The 20,166-nt window shown below is 47.0% G+C and overlaps 1 protein-coding gene across 1 annotated transcript in view; it reads right to left on the reverse strand.

Moving 5' to 3' along the window:
• IGFN1 (immunoglobulin-like and fibronectin type III domain containing 1) overlaps positions 1-19,960 on the reverse strand; it is a 100,356-nt gene extending 80,396 nt beyond the window's left edge. The window contains exons 1-11 of the mRNA XM_006834227.1: positions 19,954-19,960; positions 19,350-19,472; positions 18,232-18,371; positions 16,359-16,458; positions 14,476-14,520; positions 14,155-14,200; positions 12,651-12,828; positions 10,425-10,538; positions 7,310-7,478; positions 5,276-5,548; positions 4,115-4,157 (exon numbers count right to left, since the gene is read on the reverse strand). Of these exons, the coding sequence (XP_006834290.1) occupies positions 4,115-4,157; positions 5,276-5,548; positions 7,310-7,478; positions 10,425-10,538; positions 12,651-12,828; positions 14,155-14,200; positions 14,476-14,520; positions 16,359-16,458; positions 18,232-18,371; positions 19,350-19,472; positions 19,954-19,960 (1,238 nt within the window). The remainder of the gene's footprint in view (positions 1-4,114; positions 4,158-5,275; positions 5,549-7,309; positions 7,479-10,424; positions 10,539-12,650; positions 12,829-14,154; positions 14,201-14,475; positions 14,521-16,358; positions 16,459-18,231; positions 18,372-19,349; positions 19,473-19,953) is intronic.
• Between the last annotated feature and the right edge of the window lie 206 nt (positions 19,961-20,166).

Below are 20,166 nucleotides of genomic sequence, written 5' to 3' on the forward strand. Positions count from 1 at the left end.
TCTGAGACCCTCTGGGCCAGCTCTAAAACCTGCCTTACCCCCTGGCTCTATTCCTCCAAGACCCCCTGAGCCAGCTCTGAGACCGGCCTCACCCCCTGGTCCCAATCCTCCGAGACCCCCTGAACCATCTCTGAGACCTGCCTCACCCCCTGGTCCCATTCCTCTGAGACCCCCTGAACCATCTCTGAGACCAGCCTCACCCCCTGGTCCCATTCCTCTGAGACACCCTGAACCATCTTTGAGACCTGCCTCATCCCCAGACCTTATTCCTCTGAGACCCTCTGGGCCAGCTCTAAAACCTGCCTTACCCCCTGGCTCTATTCCTCCAAGACCCTCTGAGCCAGCTCTAAAACTGTCCTCACCCTTTGACCCCATTCCTCCAATACCCACTGAACCATCTCTGAATCTGGCCTCACCCCCGGGTCCCATTCCTCTGATACTCCCTGAACCATCTCTGAGACTAGCCTCACCCCGAGGCCCTATTCGTCTGAGACCCCCTGGGCCAGCTCTAAAGCCTGCCTCATTCCCTGGTCCTATTTTTCTGAGACCCTCTGAACCAGCTTCAAAACCTGCCTCCCCCTCTGGCCCCATTCCTCTGAGACCTCCTGAACCATCTTTGAGACCTGCCTCATCCCCAAACTCTATTCCTCTGAGACCCTCTGGGCCAGCTCTAAAACCTGCCTTACCCCCTGATCCTATTCCTCCAAGACCACCTGAGCCAGCTCTAAAACTGGCCTCACCCCCTGACCCTGTTCCCCCAAGACTCTCTGAACCATCTCTGAAACTGGCCTCACCCTCTGGTTCCATTCCTCCAAGACCCCCTAAGCCAGCTCTGAAATTGTCCTCATCCCCTGATCCCATTTCTCTAAGATGTCCTGAACCATCTTTGAGACTAGCCTCACCCCCAGGCCCTATTACTCCAAAACTCCCTGGGACAGTTCTAAAACCTGCCTCACCCCCTGGCCCTATTTTTCTGAGACCCTCTGAGCCAGCTTTAAAATCTGCCTCTCCCACTGGCCTCATTCCTCCAAGAATTCCTGAACCATCTCTGAAATCTGCCGCACCCCCAGACCCTATTCCTCTGAGACCCCCTGAACTATCTCTGAGGCCAGCCTCACCCTCTGGCCCTATTCCTCCAAGACACCCTAAGCCAGCTCTGAAACTGTCCTCACCCCCTGACACCATTCCTGCAAGACCCCCTGAACCATATCTGAAACCAGCTTCACCTCCTGGCCCTATTTCTCTGAGACCCCCTGAGCCATCTCTGAAACTGGCTTTACTCCCTGACTCTATTCCTCCAAGACCCCATGAACCATCTCTAAAACCGGCCTCATTCCTTGGCCCCAATCTTCCAAGACCCCCTAAACCATCTCTGAAACCAGCCTCACCTCCTGGCCCTATTCCTCTGAGACCCCCTGAACCATCTCTGAAACTGGCCTTACCCCCAGGCCCCATTCCTCCAAGACCCCCTGAGACAGCTCTGAAACTATCCTCACCCCCTGACCCCATTCCTGCAAGACACCCGGAACCATCTTTGGAACCAGCCTCACCCTCTGGACCCATTCCTCCAAGACACCCTGAACCATCTCTTAAACCAGCCTCACCCTCTGGACTCATTCCTCCAAGATCCCCTAAGCCAGCTCTAAAACTATCCTCACCCCCTGACCCCATTCTGCCAAGACCCCCTGGACCATCTCTGAGATCTGCCTTACCCCCTGGCTCTGATGCCTGAGGCCCAAGACCCCTTAATCCACCTGCATAAACTGTTTTGCCTCCAGTTCCCTGAGGCCCTGCAATCCCTGATCTATCCCCATAGCCTAGCACATTGCCAGACCCATATGTCCACAGAGTCTCAGAACCAACCCCATCATGAGAAGCTAAAGTCTCGTGTGTCCCAGGCTCAGATGCCCTGGCACCAGGGCTCCTGGTTGCACCCCCATCACCCATGCTGCCCCCTCCCCTCCGAGACCCTGGTTCCATGGCTCTTGGATCCCTAGAGCCATCTTTATAGCCTCTTTCTTCAAAAGACTCCAGAGCCCCTGAGGTCCTGAAGATCCCACAGTCTTCAGTCTGGCCCCAAGGCCTTACTCTTCCAGAACCCTCTGGCCCTCCTCCTACATGTCCCTCCCCAGCTGCCTCCACTGTGTCAGAGGTTCTCAGGTCACCTCTACCCAGAGATCCCACTGTGCCAGGACTCCCTAGATTACCATCCCCAGAGCCCATGTCCCTCTGGCCTCTGGATGCATCGCAATGACCTGCTTCACCCATGGGCCCAACACCAGTACTACCTGAGACATTCCTGAAACTGTTCATTCTCCCAGTTCCCCTTCTCCCCAGATCATAAGCAGATTTGTTTCCAGACACCCCTAAGCTTTGTCTATAATGACCCCCTTCTTCAGACTCTGTTTCCCCAGGTGCTCCAGAGGGAACACTACAACCATCACCTTGACCAACCCCAGTTTCTCCTGGCACCCCTGAGCCATCGCTATACCCAGTCCCATGTTTAGGAGCTACTCCGCTAGAATACGCCAAGCCACTCTCAGTACTAGATTCCATTCCCCTCAGGTTCCCTAAGCCATCCTTACAGCCCATCTCATCTCTGGGTCCCTTTCCTCTGGAGCCACACAGCCCATTCCCGAAATCTGATTCAGACCTGATCACTCCAGGACCTCTTAGTCCATTTGTGCCTCCTAGTGTTTCCCCAGGCTCCTGAGCACCCAGGCCTGGAGATTCAATTAATCTGTAGCTTCTGGCATCCATTCCTTGACCAGTCCCCATTAGCTCAGACACCTGGGTACCACCTGCTTCCCCTCTACCAGGCCTACAGCGAGTCCCAGTTTGTCTGAGGTTAGACCATGTGTTACCCCAAGGACCTATGCCATCAGACGCTATGTTTCCAGGGCCCCCTGCTCCTCTCTGATCTGATGTCCAGCCCTGGGAAGACTGGAGGCTTTGGGGGCCTTTCTGTGTCCCATATAAGGCCGCAGCTGACTCCTGATCATCCTTACAACCCAACCCCCCTTCCCAGTCCCCAAGGCTTCTAGGGCCTCCAGAGCCAGTACTATAGCCTCTTCCCTCAACCACAGATTCTCCTGAGCCCCCTTCATCTGTCCCCTGCAGTGGCCCCACAGCTTTAGTCTCAGGACTCCTGTTCCCTAGTGGGAATTTTCTGCCACCTGATATAGATGGTTCCTGGAAATCCTTGTCTTCAAATGTCTGTTCCAGAGACTCCCCTGACTCCCGGTAGACCCCTGCTTTCCCATGGTTAGCATTTCTGCTTCCCTGAGAGCCACAGGACCCAGCACCCATGCCTGCCCTATAGCTAGAACCTCTTCCTCCAGGAGACCTCAGGGATCCAGGACCTACTGCCCCCTTGCTGTCTCCAGATCCCCCCAGGCCAGTACCATGACCCCATGCTGCCATTGCTTCTCCTCTCCTCCTTCCCTTGCTCAGGTCATCCCTTCCCTCCATCTCATCCCCCTCCTGCACCAGCTTCTCCATCACCTCCCCCATAGAATCAAACTGGGATCCCATGAGGGCCATCCTTCGCACCCCAGGTCCCACCTGAGCATCCCAGAGTTGCTCCTGGCCCTGCCTGCCCTCTCTGTGCTCCTTTCCTTCCCAGTTGCCCCACAACTCTCCAGCCCAAGGAGACCTGGACTCAGCGTCCCAGCCTCCTGCTGCCTCCCAGCACCTGTCTCCATCACTGTCTCTTCCATGGCCTTGTTGTTGTTCTTCTATGAGACCTAACCCTGAATCTGGGCCCTTGTCTTGTAGATGGGACATCCCTGGAAAGCTTCCACCCCAGCCCCCTTCTCTATGGAGCTGATTTTCTCCTAGAAGAGAGACTCTACCTCCCTTCTCTTTGGGAAAGGCCTCCCTTAGTTGCCCAGAGCCCCAGGCAGAGTCAGCTGTCTCTTCGTCCTCCATCAAGGAGTAGCCATGTCCACCAAGACCACCGCTTTCTGGGCCAACTGTGAGCTGAAGTCTGGAAACCAGCCCAGGTCTCATGAGGGAGCCCTCCATGGGGTCCTGCTCTCCATGTCTCCCTCCATTTCCACTGATCTTTCTGGAATCTTCCACTTCTAAAGCCTGGGCTCCTGGTGCCTGCAGCTGGCCGTCTTCACTGGTGGTCAGAAAGCCTTTATTCTTCCCAGCTTTGATCAGGTGAGGTTTCATAGGATGTCAATGCCCCCAGAGAGAGACAAAAGAAAGAACCCAAATCCCTGTTATATCCATCCAGGGCACCTGGCTTACCGCAACTGCCTTGCCTGACCCAGAGTTTCCCCAATGTAGAAACAGGCTGATCACATGTGAAGCCAGCCAGGTTGTGCTGACTGTTGCACAGATAAATGTCATCACCCCCTCCCCTGTCCTGTAACCAAAGGCCACCTCACCCTGTTACCTGGTGTATGAAAATGGAAGAGAAAATACAGAAGTCAAAAATTCATTTGCTTATCAAACTGTTATAAGCAAGTGCATGGTTTTAAAAAACTTAACTTGCTCTAATGGCTGCTTTATAAATCTCACTTTACAGTGTTCTCGGGCTACCCTGAGACCAAATCCCAATCCCGGAGGTGGGGGAGGGGTAGTGGGATGGTTCATCCACACTGAAGGACCGTAGGGCCATCTTGGACCTGTGCCCCCAGAGTAATTCCAAGGGCTCCTACGGAGTAGATGCAGCCAAGGAGGGCTGGGCTGGCCAGGAGGGGGTTTGCATCAACAGTGGACTGAGGACAGAGTCACAGAGTCCTCTTCCTCATTCTCCAAGAATGAGAAAACCATTGTAAACAGGTGACTGACAACTCAGAAAGAAGGGCAAAAAAGGTGGCATAACTTTGTTACAGAATTGTACACGTAGAAACGTGAATCAGTATGTGTGTTTGCTGTGTATATTCTAGCAGTAACAACAACAACATTTAATTCTTTATTTTCTTTTAAAAAACAAGTAACTAAAATCCCGTGGGGGACAGGCAAAACTGCTCTGGGTTGAGAGCCACTATTTTAGTTTATGAGATACTTGTTTGTCTCCTGCTCACTATAATAAAAGCTCCACAAGGACAGGAAATATTTTTCTGTTCTGTTCACAGATGTATCCCTGTGCTTTGAACAGTGTCTGATGCATAATAAGTGATCAATAAATATTTACTGAATAAATAAATACAATCATGGGGAAAAAAACCTGGCCAAAAGAAGCCTCTAGCCTTCATGCCCTCCTTGTCCTGAGATCTTGCCTTTGGGGAGGCAGGGAAAAGCAGAGGGATGGGCCACTCACCTTCAACTACCAGCCAGGCACTGGAGACGTGGAGCCCAGTGCTCAGTGAATAGCAGCCCATGTCAGAGAAACGCACCCCCCTCACCACCAGCCGTTGGGTCAGCCCATCAGGGGACACAGATGCTTCAAATCTGTCACTGGATCGGAGCAGCTGATGCTGGAAATGCCAGGCAGCGTTGGGGCAGGGACTGGAGAGCGTGCACTCAAAGACAGCGTCACCTTGCTGCTCACAGCGGACCTCGGCCAGTGGGACCACTACCCTTGGTGGGATGGCTGCCGGGAAGCAGGAGTGGGTGAGTCACATGGCAATACTATACTGTGTGGCCTGACACAGTGGGGCTGGGCATTCTGACACCAGGTTTAGACCAGCACAATCACAAACTTCCTTCTTTACTGTGAATGGGTCAATCATCTCTTTACCCCAAGTGTCAATTCCCCAGATACAGTATGATTTGAAGTCATTAAACTATTTAATGATAAAATGGTTGTGTGCTGTTGAGTCAATTCCAACTCATTGCCCAGCACCCTACTCATTGCCCAGTCAAGTCAATTCTGACTCAGCGAGACCTCATAGGGCAGAGTAGAACTGTCCCACAGGCATTCTGAGGCTGGAAATCTTCATAAGAGCAGACAGCCTCATCTTTCTCCTATGGAGTGTCTGCCAACCTGGGCATTAGCAGTCCAATGCTTACCCTACTGCTCCACCAGAGCTCCTATTCCAACTCATACTGACCCTACATGGCTGAGTAGAACTGCCCATAGGGTTTCTTAGGCTTTAAGTTTTACAGGAGTGAACTGCCAAGTCTTTCTCCCTCAGAGCCATTGGTGGGTTCAAGCAGGGGCCTTACCAGTTAGAAGTCGAGCACTTAGACTCCTTTTATGATAAAATGAGGGACTGTGGTTTGCGATTGGCAGTAGGCTATTTTCAGCTCTGGAATTCCATAATTTGAAACCCAAAGCAAAGAGCAAGGTGAGTACAGGAAGAAAACCAACATGCTATGTACCAGTACTTCATGTAACTTAAATTATTCATTTCATGACCACCTCTGAAGTAGGTATCCTTTTCACAGGAAACTGAAGCTGAGAAAGGTGAAAGGATTTGCCTCAATCTCATATAGCTAAGAGGCAGTCCAACCAGGATTCAAACCCCAGTCTGGTTGACTTCAAAGCCCATGTTGTTTTTCCCACACCAGGTTATTTTCAGGGTATTCAATGCTCCACCCCAGGGACCTCAGGCCCCTTCTGTCTTCCTCAACCTTGATTCAGCTTTGTCGTGTATTGTATGAGTTGTTGTTAGGTGCCCTCGAGTCAGTTCCAACTCATAGTAACCTAGTATAGGGTTTCTGAGGAGCAGCTGGTGGACTTGAACTGCTGACCTTTGGTTAGCAGTCCACTGCTGATCCTACAGCACCCCACCAGGGCTCCTACCATATGAATGGGCTTCAAAAAGCTAACGGAAAAATGGAGTTGAAAGATAATGATACTTTTTCCATGAACTTTTTGAAGCCCCTTATTCCATGTGGTCTATCCTTCCTTCAAACAGGCCTCTCCTACCCATCCAAGAGGTTCCTCAAGCTGCCCAGTAACTGGAGGGTCATGTACACATGAGTACAGAGCAGGGGGCAGAGTTTGAGGAGGGAGGAACTGGAGGCCCCCAGGTGGACAGGGGAGGAAGAGGTGTCTATAGGGCACAAATGTGCCTAACTCAGGTGCTGAGTCTTGCTAGGGAGTTCTGGGAGATGAAGATTGTGCATCAGAAAGGAGTGAGGTTAAAGCTTGAACCTATGAAATTTATTTAGATCTGATCTGAAAATTATTGGGTGCTACAGTTACAGCAGGAGCAAGATCGGTATATCCACAGCTGTAACTCAATAGAGCATCAAGAGGAGACAGGCATTGGATCGAGCTCATAGTTGGGCCATCTGGGTGTGCATCCCTCTCCCCAACTAGACTTTGCTGGTCTTGAGATGGGGGTCGTATCACATTTATGCCCCATAAAACATGGCACTGATTTCCACAGTGAAAACCACTCACCGCTGGCCTCCAGCTCTGTGGAGAAGACTTCGGCATCCTCCACCCTGACCTGGTAAATGCCAGCATCCTGGGGCCGCAGGTCTTGGATCTGGAAGTAATAGCGCTTCCCCAGGTGCCGCAGACAGTGCTTGGTCTGGTTGTCAAAGCCAAAGGGGATCATCTCACCATCCTGAGGCCAGAGAAGGAAGAGAGTTCAGAGTCTTGATCCCACTCTGACCATAAGCAACAGTTTTCTCCCATTGGACCCAGGCATCACTCAACCCAGTGCTGGAACCAAAAAAGGGCAAGGGGCGAGGCATGAAGGGCAGGGGAGCATAGAGTGTGAAGTGGAGGGAATAAATGCCCTGGGAGTTTTCATCACTCTCTCCATGGAGTAAATAGTTGACAAGTCTTATGTCTAAGATTGTTGAGACAGAAACTCAGACAGCAAGTACAGCCACTATTGCAGGGGCAATGAGATAGTATCAACAGGGAGGTCAGGGGAAGCTTCATTGAGGGTGAGGGACAGAACTCTGTCCCTCAATCCAGGAAGGGCATGCCAGGCAGAAGGAAGAGCTAGAGCAAACAGAGTGAGTAGCAGAAGGGGGACAGGAAGGTAAGGGGAAGAATAAATCATGCTGTTATTGTTATGTGCCATTGAGCCAGTTCTGACTCATAGCAACCCTATGTACAACAAAATGAAACAGCAAAATTTTACTTTCATGTGATGTTAATGACATTGTTCAATGATTTCTGCATTCTGTGGGGTCACCTCTCTTTGGAATGAGCACAAATATGGATCTCTTCCAATAAGTTGGCCAGGCAGCTGTCTTCCAAATTTCTTGGCATAGAAGAGTGAGTGCTGCATCAGTTTGTTGAAAGATTTCGATTTGTATTCCATCAATTGATGGAGCTTTGTTCTTTGTCAATGCCTTCAGTGCATCTTGGACTTCTTCCTTCAGAACTGTTGGCTCTCAATCATATACTTCCTCTTGAAATGGTTGAACATCAACCATTTCTTTTTGTGTATTACTTCCAAATCTCTTTTGATGCTTTCTGCATCATTCAATATTTTGCCCATGAAGTCCTTCAATATTGCAAGTTAAGGCTTGAATTTTTTTCTTCAGTTCTTTCAAGTTTGAGAAATATTGAGGGTGTTCTTCTCTTTTGTTTTTCTAAATCCAGGTCTTTGTACATCTCATTATAATACTTAATTTTTGTCTTCTGGAGCTGCCTTTTGAAATTTTCTGTTCAGCTCTTTTACCTCCTCATCTCTTCCATTGTGTTTAGCATCTCTACACTGCAAAGAAAATTTCAGAGTCTCTTCTGACATCCATTTTTATCTTTTTTTTTTTTAATGACCTTTTGCTTTCTTTCTGTATGAAATCGTTAATGTCATCCTTAAATGTCTTTGGTCATTAGTGTCAAATCTGTTCTTGAGATGGTCTTGAGTGTCAAAGATCATATTTTGGGTCTCATGGACTTGTTTTAATTTTCTTCAGCTTCAGCCTGAACAGACATTTGAATAATTGATCATCTGTTTCACAGTCTGCTCCTGGCCTTGTTTTAGCTGATGGTGAGGTCCATGTGTATAGTTGCCTTTTATGTTGAATAAATCACAGGTTTTGCAAAATTCTATCATGCGATCACCAGCATCATTTCTATCATCAAGACCGTATGATCCTTCCTCTTTGTTTCCAACATTTGCGTTCCGATTACCAGGATTTATCAATACAGTTTGATTGAATGATTGATCAATTTCATATTGAAGAAGTTGGTAGAATTCTTCAATTTCATCATCACTGGCTTTAGTGGTTGGTGTGTAAATTTGAATAATAGTAGTATTAATTGGTCTTCCTTGTATGTGTATGGATATTATCCTATCACAGACAGGATTGTACTTCAAGACAGATCTTCAAATGCTCTCTTTGATGATAAAGCAAAGCTACTCCTCTACAATTTATCTTTCCTGACATAGTAAACCATAGGATCATCAGATTCAAAATGGCCAATACCAGTACATTTCAGCTCACTAATTCCTAGGATGTTGATCTTTATGTGTTTCATTTCATTCTTGATGACATTCAGTTTTCCTAGGTTCAACTTTGTACATTCCATGTACCAGTTATTAATGGATATTTACAGTTGCTTCTCCTCATTTTGACTTGTGCTCCATCAGCAAAATAACTGTACCTAAAGCTTTACTCCATTCACATCATCATGGTCAATTCTACTTTGAGGAGGCAACTCTTCCCCAGTCATATTTTGAGTGTCTTCCAACCTGATGGGCTCATCTTCTGGCACTATATCTGACAATTTTCTGGTGCTAGTCATAATGTTTTCATTTTCCTGTATTAAATCTGATAATGTTCCATTGCTATTTATAATATTTTCAGCAGTTAAACATTCAGAAGTAGTCTGTCTTTCCTTCTTCCAAGTCTGGCTTAGTCCGGAAGCTCAGCTGAAACTTGTCCACCATGGGTAACCCTGCTGATATTTACAATATCAGTGGCATCGCTTCTAGCATCACAGAAACACACAAGCCACCAGATGAGTGGTGGAGCAAGTCATGCATTATCTAATTTATCACCTCAATGTACCTGTGACGGTCCTACATTATTCTCATAACACAAAAGAGGACATTGGAGCACAGGGAAGATTATTACTGTGTCCAAGTCACATAGCTAGTAAAAGGTAGAGTCAGGGTAAGTTTGGCTACAGAACTAGTGTCACGTTTTGATGCTCCTCCCCACACCAACACGTAAGTGCCCTGTTGACAGGTAATTACTCCTGTGACCCATAAACAAATGTGTCAAGTCTCTGGATAAGGAGCTGTAGTGTAAGGGGTGAACTTAATCGGCACCTCTATTTACCTTCCCATCACCCCATGCCCTGGGTGAGACAGGTCACATAACTGCAGGCCTGGTTGCAGAGTCTGTGTGCTCAGTGAGATGTAAGGAGTCTCTCTGGAATGGTTACCCCAGTTTTGACTTAATTCCAACCCTAAACTCCATCCCTAAATGCTGGGTTCTCCACATGTCTTTTCTGTTTGTTCCTATAGGGGGACTCATCAACCCACAGTTCCACTCCCAGCATCCCTTCCTGGAACCCCCTTCCACGGCTCCTCTGACCTCACCTTATACAAGTAAATCTTGCTGCCAGAATCCTTGAGATCCAGCTCCAAGTTAAACACTGCAAGTCCATCCTTGGTGACCTTGATGTGTCTCAAGTTGGAGATGGTGTTGATATACTAAAGGGAAGAAAGTCCACCAGAGCATTCTTTCAGTCTTTCCTCAAAAAATTCTCCAGACCCTTATAGTCACAGTCCCACAATACCCAGCTAAATACTCATGTATCCATTTTGCAAGTTGTTGTTGTTCTGTGCCGTCGAGTTGATTCTGACCCATAGCAACAGTGTACAGGGTTTCCAAGGAGCAGCTGGTGAGCTTGAACTGCCAACCTTGCAGTTCAAATGGCTTTGCAGTCTGGCGCTTTAACCAAGACTCACCAGGACTCCAATATTTTTCAAGTGGGGAGACTTAATTTCCTTCCACAAGGATGGAAATCCTCCAAGATCAAACATCAGGTCAGAGAGAAAATCAAGTATCCAGGTACTCTGAGAACATACTAGGGTTTTCCTATCCAACTTTTCTTTCATCCAAGAAACATTTATTGAGTAGTTACTGTAAGCATAGCTCTGAGCTGGGACCTGTGTTAAAGTGATCAGACAATGTGGAGGAAAGCTTAGGCAATGAATAGGAGATTGAATGAATCCGCTTCGAGTTAATAAAAGAATATTTCAAGATAAAGAGAAATAGTTGTTTTCCATTCCTAGAAAATGAAAAATAGCTGTACATAAAGAACTTAGCCTAGTGGGGCTTAACGTCAGCTATTTTGAAGCTTAGGTTGGAGTCCCTGGGTCATGCAAACAGTTAAGGAACTGGGCTGATAATGGGAAGATTGGGGATTTGAGCCTATACAGGACACATTTGTAAGAAAATTATGGCAATCTAATTCCAAAAAATCCATCACTGAAAGCCCTATGGAGCACAGTTCTACTCTGATACATATGGGTTGGTCATGTAACAGAATCCACTCAATGGCAGCTGGTTTGGTTTTGGTTTATAGTTAGGTTAGACACAGGGAAGAACTCCCTATACAGTTTATAAGATACTGAAATGAGAGGAGGGCTAATAGAAACTGAAATTCCCTTCACTGGAAGGCTTTAGAAATAAGACAGGTACACAAATTTAAGGAACCATGGTGACACAATAGCTAAGCACTTGGCTGCTAACCGAAAGGGTGGTAGTTTGAACCCATTAGTTCTGAGAAAGACCTGTAAAAATCAGTCAAGACAATCCTATGGTCCTCACAAATATGTATAGTTTGACAGAGGATATTGTACTTACATTTGTATTTATCTTTGCTGTAAATATAGCCATGAATGTGGTGAGATATACATGGGGGCAAAGTTATGAAAACTTCTTAGACATAACCAAACATCTTGAGGGAACAAGTCACTTAGTCTGGGGACACCATGGTCTATTGGCATAACAATCGACAAAGACATTATTCTACATCCTACTTTGGTGAGTAGTAACTGGGATATTAAAAGCTCATGAGCAGCTATTTTTGGTGCAACTATTTCTCTCTACCTGTCTGAAGGAAAGAAGAATTATGAAAACTGAAGACTCCTGAAAGCAATTAGCCCAATAGACTAAGGGTGGTGGTGATGATATGCCGTGGAGTTGGTTCCAACCTATAGTGACTCTGCATAGAGTTCTGAGGCTGTAAATCTTTACTGGAGCAGAAAGCCTCATCTTTCTCAAACGAAATAGCTGGTAGTTTTGAACTGTTGACCTTGAGGTGAAAGTGAATTTGAAACATATTGAATGTGAAACTGATGCTCTGCTCTGTAAACCTGTACTCAGTTCACAATAAAAAGTTAAAAGAATAAAAGAAAACCCTATAGGGTAGTTCTACTCTGTCACATGGGGGTCACTGTAAGTGGTAACTAACTTTACGGCACCTAACAACAACACCACTGACATCCAGTAATGATGAGAGCGGACAGGAAGCCCCACCAGGTTTAGTGCTTTACATTCTCATTCATCCTCTCAGTAACCCCATGAGGTAGGTACAACCATTGTCCGCGTTCTATAAGTGAGGAAAACGAGGTCCACCATCCTAACTTTTCCAAAGCCCCAGAGGAGGCAGCAAAGCCACATTCATGGAGATGAAACTTGGGACTAGATATTGCCTGCTCCTTTCCTCCATCTCGCTTGGTTTCCAAAGTCCTACTTCCAAATTCAACTCAAGTCTGCGGCCCCAGAGCACACAGAGTGGGGCAAGGGCAGAGTACCTTCGCCATCTTGTCATCGCGCTCCTTGCGCATCTCCTGCAGCTTGCGCAGCATGCCTCGGAAGTCCACGATGCCATACTTCATGCAGATCTGCTCATAGTCCTTCCGGTCCACAGTCATCAGCAGCTGCCACACTTGCTTGAGGTCTACCTTTTTTTCTGGGGCTGGGAGTGGGGTCCTGGGAAGCAAGGCAGGTAGATCAGAGGTCAGGGGAACCATATGTCCTGACCACCCAGTCCTAGCATCCTGGGAAGTCTGGGGAGCTGCTCTTAACAGTGCCTTCCTAGAAGGAGCAAAGAGACACAGGGACTGGAAAATTCTGTGACTAACCACTTGGAGGAGAAGCACTGAACTGCTAACCACAAGATCAGTGGTTCAAACTCACTAGCTGCTCCTCAAACTCAATGGCACTTAACAACAATAACCACTGGAGGGGACAGGAAAGACCCACCAATGAGCAGGTGCTGGCCTCAGTCCACAGGCCGAGTTTTTCACTGGTGAAACTCTGCTCCCAATAGCTTGCATTATAGATTTCTCAGTAAGATATTTTGAGAGGAAAAATTGTGCTCATGGAGCATACCTCTTTTGATTAGATCAGGACCCAGAGAGGAGAGGTTATTAAAATCCAGTTGCCTGGAACTGAGAACATCTCATGGTGATCCCATGTGTGTCAGAGAACTGCACTCCACAAGGTTTTCACTGGTTGATTTTTCTGTAGATTGTCAGGTCTGTCTTCTGAGGTACCTATGAGTGGACTTGAACCTCTGACCTTTCAGTTAGCAGCTGAGTGCTTTAAACAAATGCAGTTCCCAAGGACTCTAGAGAGATAATTAGCTCAAGGATTGTTGTTATTAAGTGCTGTCAAGTCAGTCCCAATGCATAGTCACCCTGTACAGGGGTTTTGAGGCTTTAAATCTTCATAGAAGCAGAAAGTCTCATCTTTCTCCCACAGAGTGGCTGGTAGGCTCAAACCAGGGACCTCGTGGTTTGCAGTCCAGTGTTTATTGTACTGAACCAGCACACTCCTTACATTAAGAGGCAGAGCTGGGTCCTCTATTCCTAGATCAGTGCTTTTTCTGTCCTACCACCTGCTACCTGGAGTCTCACTTCCCTGAATGTGTGGTAGGGTATGGCCAGGACTGAGTCAGCTCTGTGCAATTGACGGGGGACAGATACTATTGTTGTTCTTGTTAAGTGCAGTTGAGTAGATTCGGACCCATAGTGCCCTGTATAGTGTTTCTGAGGAGTGAGCAAACCGACTTTGCAGTACAGTGCATTAAGCCATAGCGCCACATCAGGACTCCATCGATACTATATTGTTGTTGTTGTTTAGTGCCATCAAGATGGTTGCAACCCATAGCGATCCCATATAGTGTTTCCAAAGGGTGGCTGGTGAGTTTGAATCACTAGCCTTGCAGATCAAACCCACTTTGCAGTCCAGCGCATTAACCCACAGTGCCACACCAGCACTCCACAGACATTCCATAGATAGACCCAGACCCACCTCTTTTTCAGCATCCTCCGGATGTCCATCAGCTCCTTCCTGAGGTCTAGAAAAGGACCAAGAATGAGGCCCCAATCCCAGGTGGGATACCCAGGGCTTTCTGCAGGGCTTTTCTAAAGAAAGGCAGCTAGGGAGATGGAGGAAGGATGTCCTGTGTTCCTAGGCTGACAACAGAGCTTTTAAAAGGAGCTCTCCTGTGGACCGGTGATGAGCCACAGGGTCCAGGATTGGGAGGTGGGGAGCAAAGAATGGGCAAGGAGTAACCATTCCCTAAAGGCCAAAGCAGATTCCCCAAAGAAGATTTCTGACAAATCCACCTACCCTCTGGGGGTTCCTGGTGCCTCTTCCGATTCTTCCGAAAGCCAACTACACCATCCAGGGCAGAACAGAGGGAGTTGATGTAGATAGAAGGAGAGAAAGGTAGGATACATTGAAGTTTTTCCAGAGAAACTGATAGAGTACCAGTGCCCTGACCTCCCCACTCTCCTCAAGGCGCAGCCATATCCCAGCAATTGGGATGGAAGAGGGCAAGGGTTGTCCATGAACTTTGATAACCCATAGCCTTAGCAAATCCAGGTGGAACTAACCAGATAGTCATCTCATGCAGGGGTGAGGGAGGTACCATCAATTAGTGAAGTGGTCACTGGTGACCACAACAAACTGAAGAACATCTAAAGGAAGAAGCTGCTGTTTCTCTACACTGAGAGTTGTCATTTCAATGTGTAGGCCCAAAGATATCAGGTACTGCTGATTCTACAGTCATTCCTAACTCCCTGTTTCTTTGCCTACTACTGCTGAGTGCCACTGACTTGGTTCCAACGCACAGTGACCCTGCATAGGGTTTCCAAGGCCACAAATCTTTACAGGAGCAGAAAACCTCATCTTAATCTCTCGGAATGGGTAGTGGATATGAATTGATGACCCGTTGGTCATCAGTCCAACATGTGACCCATTACACTACTAGGGCTCCTTTCTTTGCCTACTAAAGAGACTAAAAAAGCATAACACTTGCTTTCCCAACTTCCCTTGCAGTTAGAGGTGATCATGTGGCACCACTCTGACCAATGCAATGCAAGCAGAAGTCTCTGAAGCATCCTTGAGAAATCTTTTACTTTCTTGATAAAAGGAATAAATGTAACTGGAGCCTACTCTTTCCCCTTCTTCCTTTCTTAAATATAGGTTAAATTTGGATCTGCAGCAATTATCTTTTGACCATGAGGTGATAAACCAATTGTTAAGGATGGCAGAGCTATGAGACAGCAAGAGTGTGGCTCTTTGGTGACAACAGTGAGCTGTGTCATAAGTCCTGGGCTCTTTATGAGAAGCGGTTAAAGGTCTCTTATTTTTGGTACTCTTAATAGAGTTTTATGTTACTTGTAAACAAAAAAATAACCAAAGCAGAGACTAGAGCTGTTTTTTCAATAGACATATATCTTTACACATTAACCATCAATTAAAAAAACATAAAGAGACTGTATAAACCAAGTAAAACATGTCTGAGTGAAGAATTTGGCCCTGGTGGTGCAATAGTCTGCTAACTGCAAGGTCGGCAGTTCAAACCCACCAGCCACTCCATGGGAGAAAGATGAGATAGTCTGCACCAATAAAGACTTGCAGTGTCTGAAACCCTGTGGACAGTTCTACTCTGTCTGGAGGGTCACTATGAGTTGGAATCAACAGGAGGGTACTGTTTTGGGTGGGATTAGCTGTTTGCCACCTCTGACATGTTGTTGTTGTTAAGTGCTGTGGAGTCAGTTCTGGCTCATAACAACACTGCAAAGGGTTTCCAAGGAGCAACTGGTAGGTTTGAACCACCAACTTTGTACTGACTAGCAGTCTAGTGCTTGTCCTACAGTACCATACCAGGACTCTGACATAGAAAGCATCCTTTGTACAAACTTTGTACAAACTTTGTAAAAACTCAAGTCCAGAGAGGAAAGCAAACCCCCTTGAATTAATTAGTAGAAGGTCGCTATGAGTCAGAACCAACTCCATGGCACATAACCACCACCACTACCACCAGGACTAGAAGTCAGCTTCCAGGTCCTGACCTCATTCCACTGAACCAAGAGAAAATCATTTGAAGCATCTGCAACTGAGCATTTGTCAAGTGTGTGTTTTTAAAATCACAAGCAGGCCTAGTGTGCACCAATTAGGCGGCCTCTGGGGACTCTCTGGGAAGGAAGCCAGGACTAGAAAGTCACCTTCAATGACAGTGAGCCTTGCAGAGCACGCGGCCTCTCCATACATATTCACTGCTGTGCAGCGGTATAGGTCTGTGTCCTCGCCAGTCAACTTGTTGATCTGCAGACAGGGCAAGGACAAGGGAACAGGGCTAGCACCTCTTTGCCCTCCACTCACTATGGAGTATAAAGATGAACAATACACAGCCCTTGTCTTTGTGGAACTTAGTCTTCATCTGGAGAGGACCTCAAGACAAAAAACAGAACCAGGACCAAGGATGGCTACACCAACTCTTTGCCATCAGTGCAGTGTGGTGTGGTAGAATGAGCTGGATTTGGGAGTCTGATGGATCTGTCACTGAATGCCGTCTCTGTCATGTATGCCTGTCTGTGAGACTTGGGCTAGTTAGTTAACCTCTCTAAACCTTAGTTTCTTCACTTGTAGAATTGGGAAAATCACACCTCAAAAAATAGTGAGTGGGTGACTTTGTGTTAAGGGAGGAGGGACAACTCAGAAAAGGAGGGTGACAATGGCTGCACAAGTCTAAGAATGTCATCATTGTCCCTGAAAGAAATAGTTGAATTGGTTACATTTTGCTGTGAATTAGTATGTTTTGCTGTGTATAGGCTCAACAATAACAAAAACAGTTGAAGATGGTCAGAATAAATTCATATAAATTATGTCAAATGTTTAACCCAGGTTTGGCACATAGTAGATGCTCAATGATCATTGGTAACTACAATATTACTATTGTAATTCATTAACATTGATTAAGTGCTCAGAAGAAAGTCCTGGTGATCTCTTTCCAAAACATCAGTCATTGAAAATCCCATGGAGCTACAGTAAACAAAGGAGCTCTGATAGCGTAGTGGTTACGAATCAGGCTGCCAACCTCAAGGTCAGCAGTTTGAAACTACTAGTGGTTTCATGGGTGAAACATGAGGCATTCTGCTCCCATAAAGATTTACAGCCTTGGAAACCCTGTGCAGGGTCACTATGAGTCGGAACTGACTCCACAGTATTTAACAACAACAGTAAACAAAGGAAGAAATTATATTAATAGCATTGCAATCAATGTCATTAAACAAAATATGTGTGAATTGTTGAATGGCAAAGCAAAATTTTCTTTGTAAACCTCACAACAAAAACCTTTCAAAGCAAAAACCATATGGAGCATAATTCTACTGACACATGTGGGGCCACCCTAAGTTGGAGTTGACTAGAAATCAACTTCCAGGCCCTGACCTCATTCCACTGCACCAAGAGAAAATCATTTGAAGCCTCTGCAACTGGGCACTTGTCAAGTGTGTGCTTTTAAAATCACACGCAGGCTTAGTGTGCAGGTAAATGAAACGAAGGACTCCCTTCCCTACTTGCACCAATTAGGCTGCCTCTGGGTCTTCTGAGGACTCTCTGGGGAGGAAGCTAGGACTAGACAGGCACCTTCAATGACAGTGAGCCTTGCAGAGCATGCGGCCTGTCCATACATATTCACTGCATACATATAGACTGCAACTATTTGTTTTTTTAAATTGTTGTTATTCTATTCTACAGATGAAGAAACAAGGTACTCACCCAGGGGGTAAGTAACCTGCCAAGACCACACAGTTAACGGGTGAAGCTGGGGTTGTAACCCAGGTAGTCTGACTCCAGAGCTTGTGTCCTGAGGCTCCAGTCTACATTGCCTCCCAGGTTATCACAGAGGCACCTGTGAGCCTGTCAGATCCAGCCCTGGTTCAGGTAACCTTGAGCCACAAGATGGAGTTGAGTGAATTCCAACCTCAGTTCAGATTATCTCTTGCTATTCTGAGGATTGGAGGCTGCCAAGGAAAATTTCAAAGGATGTTACAAGATGAGTAGTCCCTGGTCAGGGAGAAGAGCCAGGGTTCTTACCTGCAGCACATGTTCCTTGCTGCCAGGGACAGAAGAGATCTGGTATTTGCTGGGGTCACCAAGGTCACCATTGGTGCGCTGCCAATGCACCTCGGGTCTGGGATCCCCACAGACCACTGCCCGAAAGATGGCATTTTTCCCTGTGGCAGGCAGAGTAAGACGCAGACCCCAAGAGTAAGAGATTGGAGGAAGTGAGTGACCATCACTGCTCTAGGTATTTCAAATGGCCATTTCAAAAAGGGAATGAGATTTCCTGGGTGGGAAGAATATGAGATTTTATGGGCCCCATGTCCACTCTCTAGGGGTGAGATGACAACTTTAGAGGCTGTTTGGTGGCCAAAGGTGGTCAGAGGTGCAATGTTCTAGCCCCAGAAGAGACTCTAAGGCTCACTGCTTAGCCTGGGAGCCTGGGGCCACTCGTCCTCTAGGTACCACGTGTGTGTCAGAAGACAGCATATGATTGATGGCCCCAAGACCCATCCCAATGAGAAGAGACTAAATTTCTAATGTTCACAATTGTGTTGAATATGGACTTGAAGTCAGTTTTAGGAAAATAAAGTTAACATTCATTTTCTTTTCCAGAATATTGCGGACTAAAATTCATCATAGGAAGTTGTGGTGGGGGAAAAAATTTCACTTTGCACTTCTTCCCCCACAACCTTTTCCCCACCACTTTCATGGGCATCCTGCTCCTATGGGCTCTTAGAATGGACTTTGTAGCCCAGCCTGAGAGCTACTGGGGCTTGGTTTGCTGAAGGCCAGTGTTGGAAGGGTCATTTTAAACTTAGCTTTAACTGCCCTCTGTAGCAGCTGCTTTGAGGTGAGAAAGGGAAGAAGAGATGAGATCATAAAACCAGAACCTCTTCTTTGTCCCCAGTTAAGCATTTCCCCACCCTTGTCTTTCCCACATATATTTCTTATATCCACATAGCATAGTACTTCTTCATACTCTGCTCCCCGGGCCCTTTGCCCCTTCTGGGGATGCAGGCAGACAGGTACCCCACAAGTGTAGAGGGTTCTGGGAGACAGTGTTTGGCCAGGTGGTGGACCTAGAGTCCAATCCAGGAAAGTGAGTGCCCATGCCCTCTTCCCTTAGGCATGCTGGGAGGCGGCCTCACCCTCTTGCAGAGCCAAAGGGACAGGCTTCTGCTCAAAGTCAGGTGTGCTACATCCTTCAGGAATCTCCTCCACCAGCTGCCGGATGCTCACCCCAGGAAGGGAGGACTTCTTGAGGGTCTTCCCTGGGGAAGACAAGAGAGAGGGAGATGGGCTTGTCTGCAGAATGGAGCATCCACCTGCTCACCCAAGGAATAAGAACCCCCTTCTTTGCCTGTCGCTGGGCAGAGTTATCTCTCTTAGGTCCTCTTGTGTACAGTAAATTATCTTTTTCTAGTAGGAATCTGAGTGGTGATCCTCTGACAGTGTGACTGAAGCCCCTGGAAAGTGAGCAGAGTAGGTTTGGGAAGAACTTGAGCGTGTTACTGGGACAAGTCGCAAAAGGGAACGTTGGAACAGGTTCCTCCTCAGAAAGCAGGAACCTACATAAGGGGCTATGCCCTGTCAACTCGGGAAAACAAATCCAAGCACAATACCAAAGCTAAACCTAAGAGACAGATGGGCTCCCAGACATCTTTAGCCCCTCCATCCTCTTCATCTGAGAGAGAAACATTAATAGGGCTGAGGATGGAAGTAGAGGAAGGAGGAAGAAGTTAGTTTTCTCACCTGCCATAGCAGTAGTCCCTCTGAGAGTGGAGGTTGGTCTCCTGAGAATAGAAGATAGAATTGCTTATGAGTGGTCCTGGCTGGTCTAATACCAACCCCTCCTCCCCAGCCTATCAGTGCATCAAACAATATCTGGAGTGGGAACTGGAAAGAGCTGCTGCCCCCAAGGAGGTGTCTTCTCTTCTAACCCAAACTGATGACACTGGTTGGTGT

The sequence above is a fragment of the Chrysochloris asiatica genome, unplaced genomic scaffold, assembly GCF_000296735.1.
Source record: "Chrysochloris asiatica unplaced genomic scaffold, ChrAsi1.0 scaffold00009, whole genome shotgun sequence".
Lineage (NCBI taxonomy): Eukaryota > Metazoa > Chordata > Mammalia > Afrosoricida > Chrysochloridae > Chrysochloris > Chrysochloris asiatica.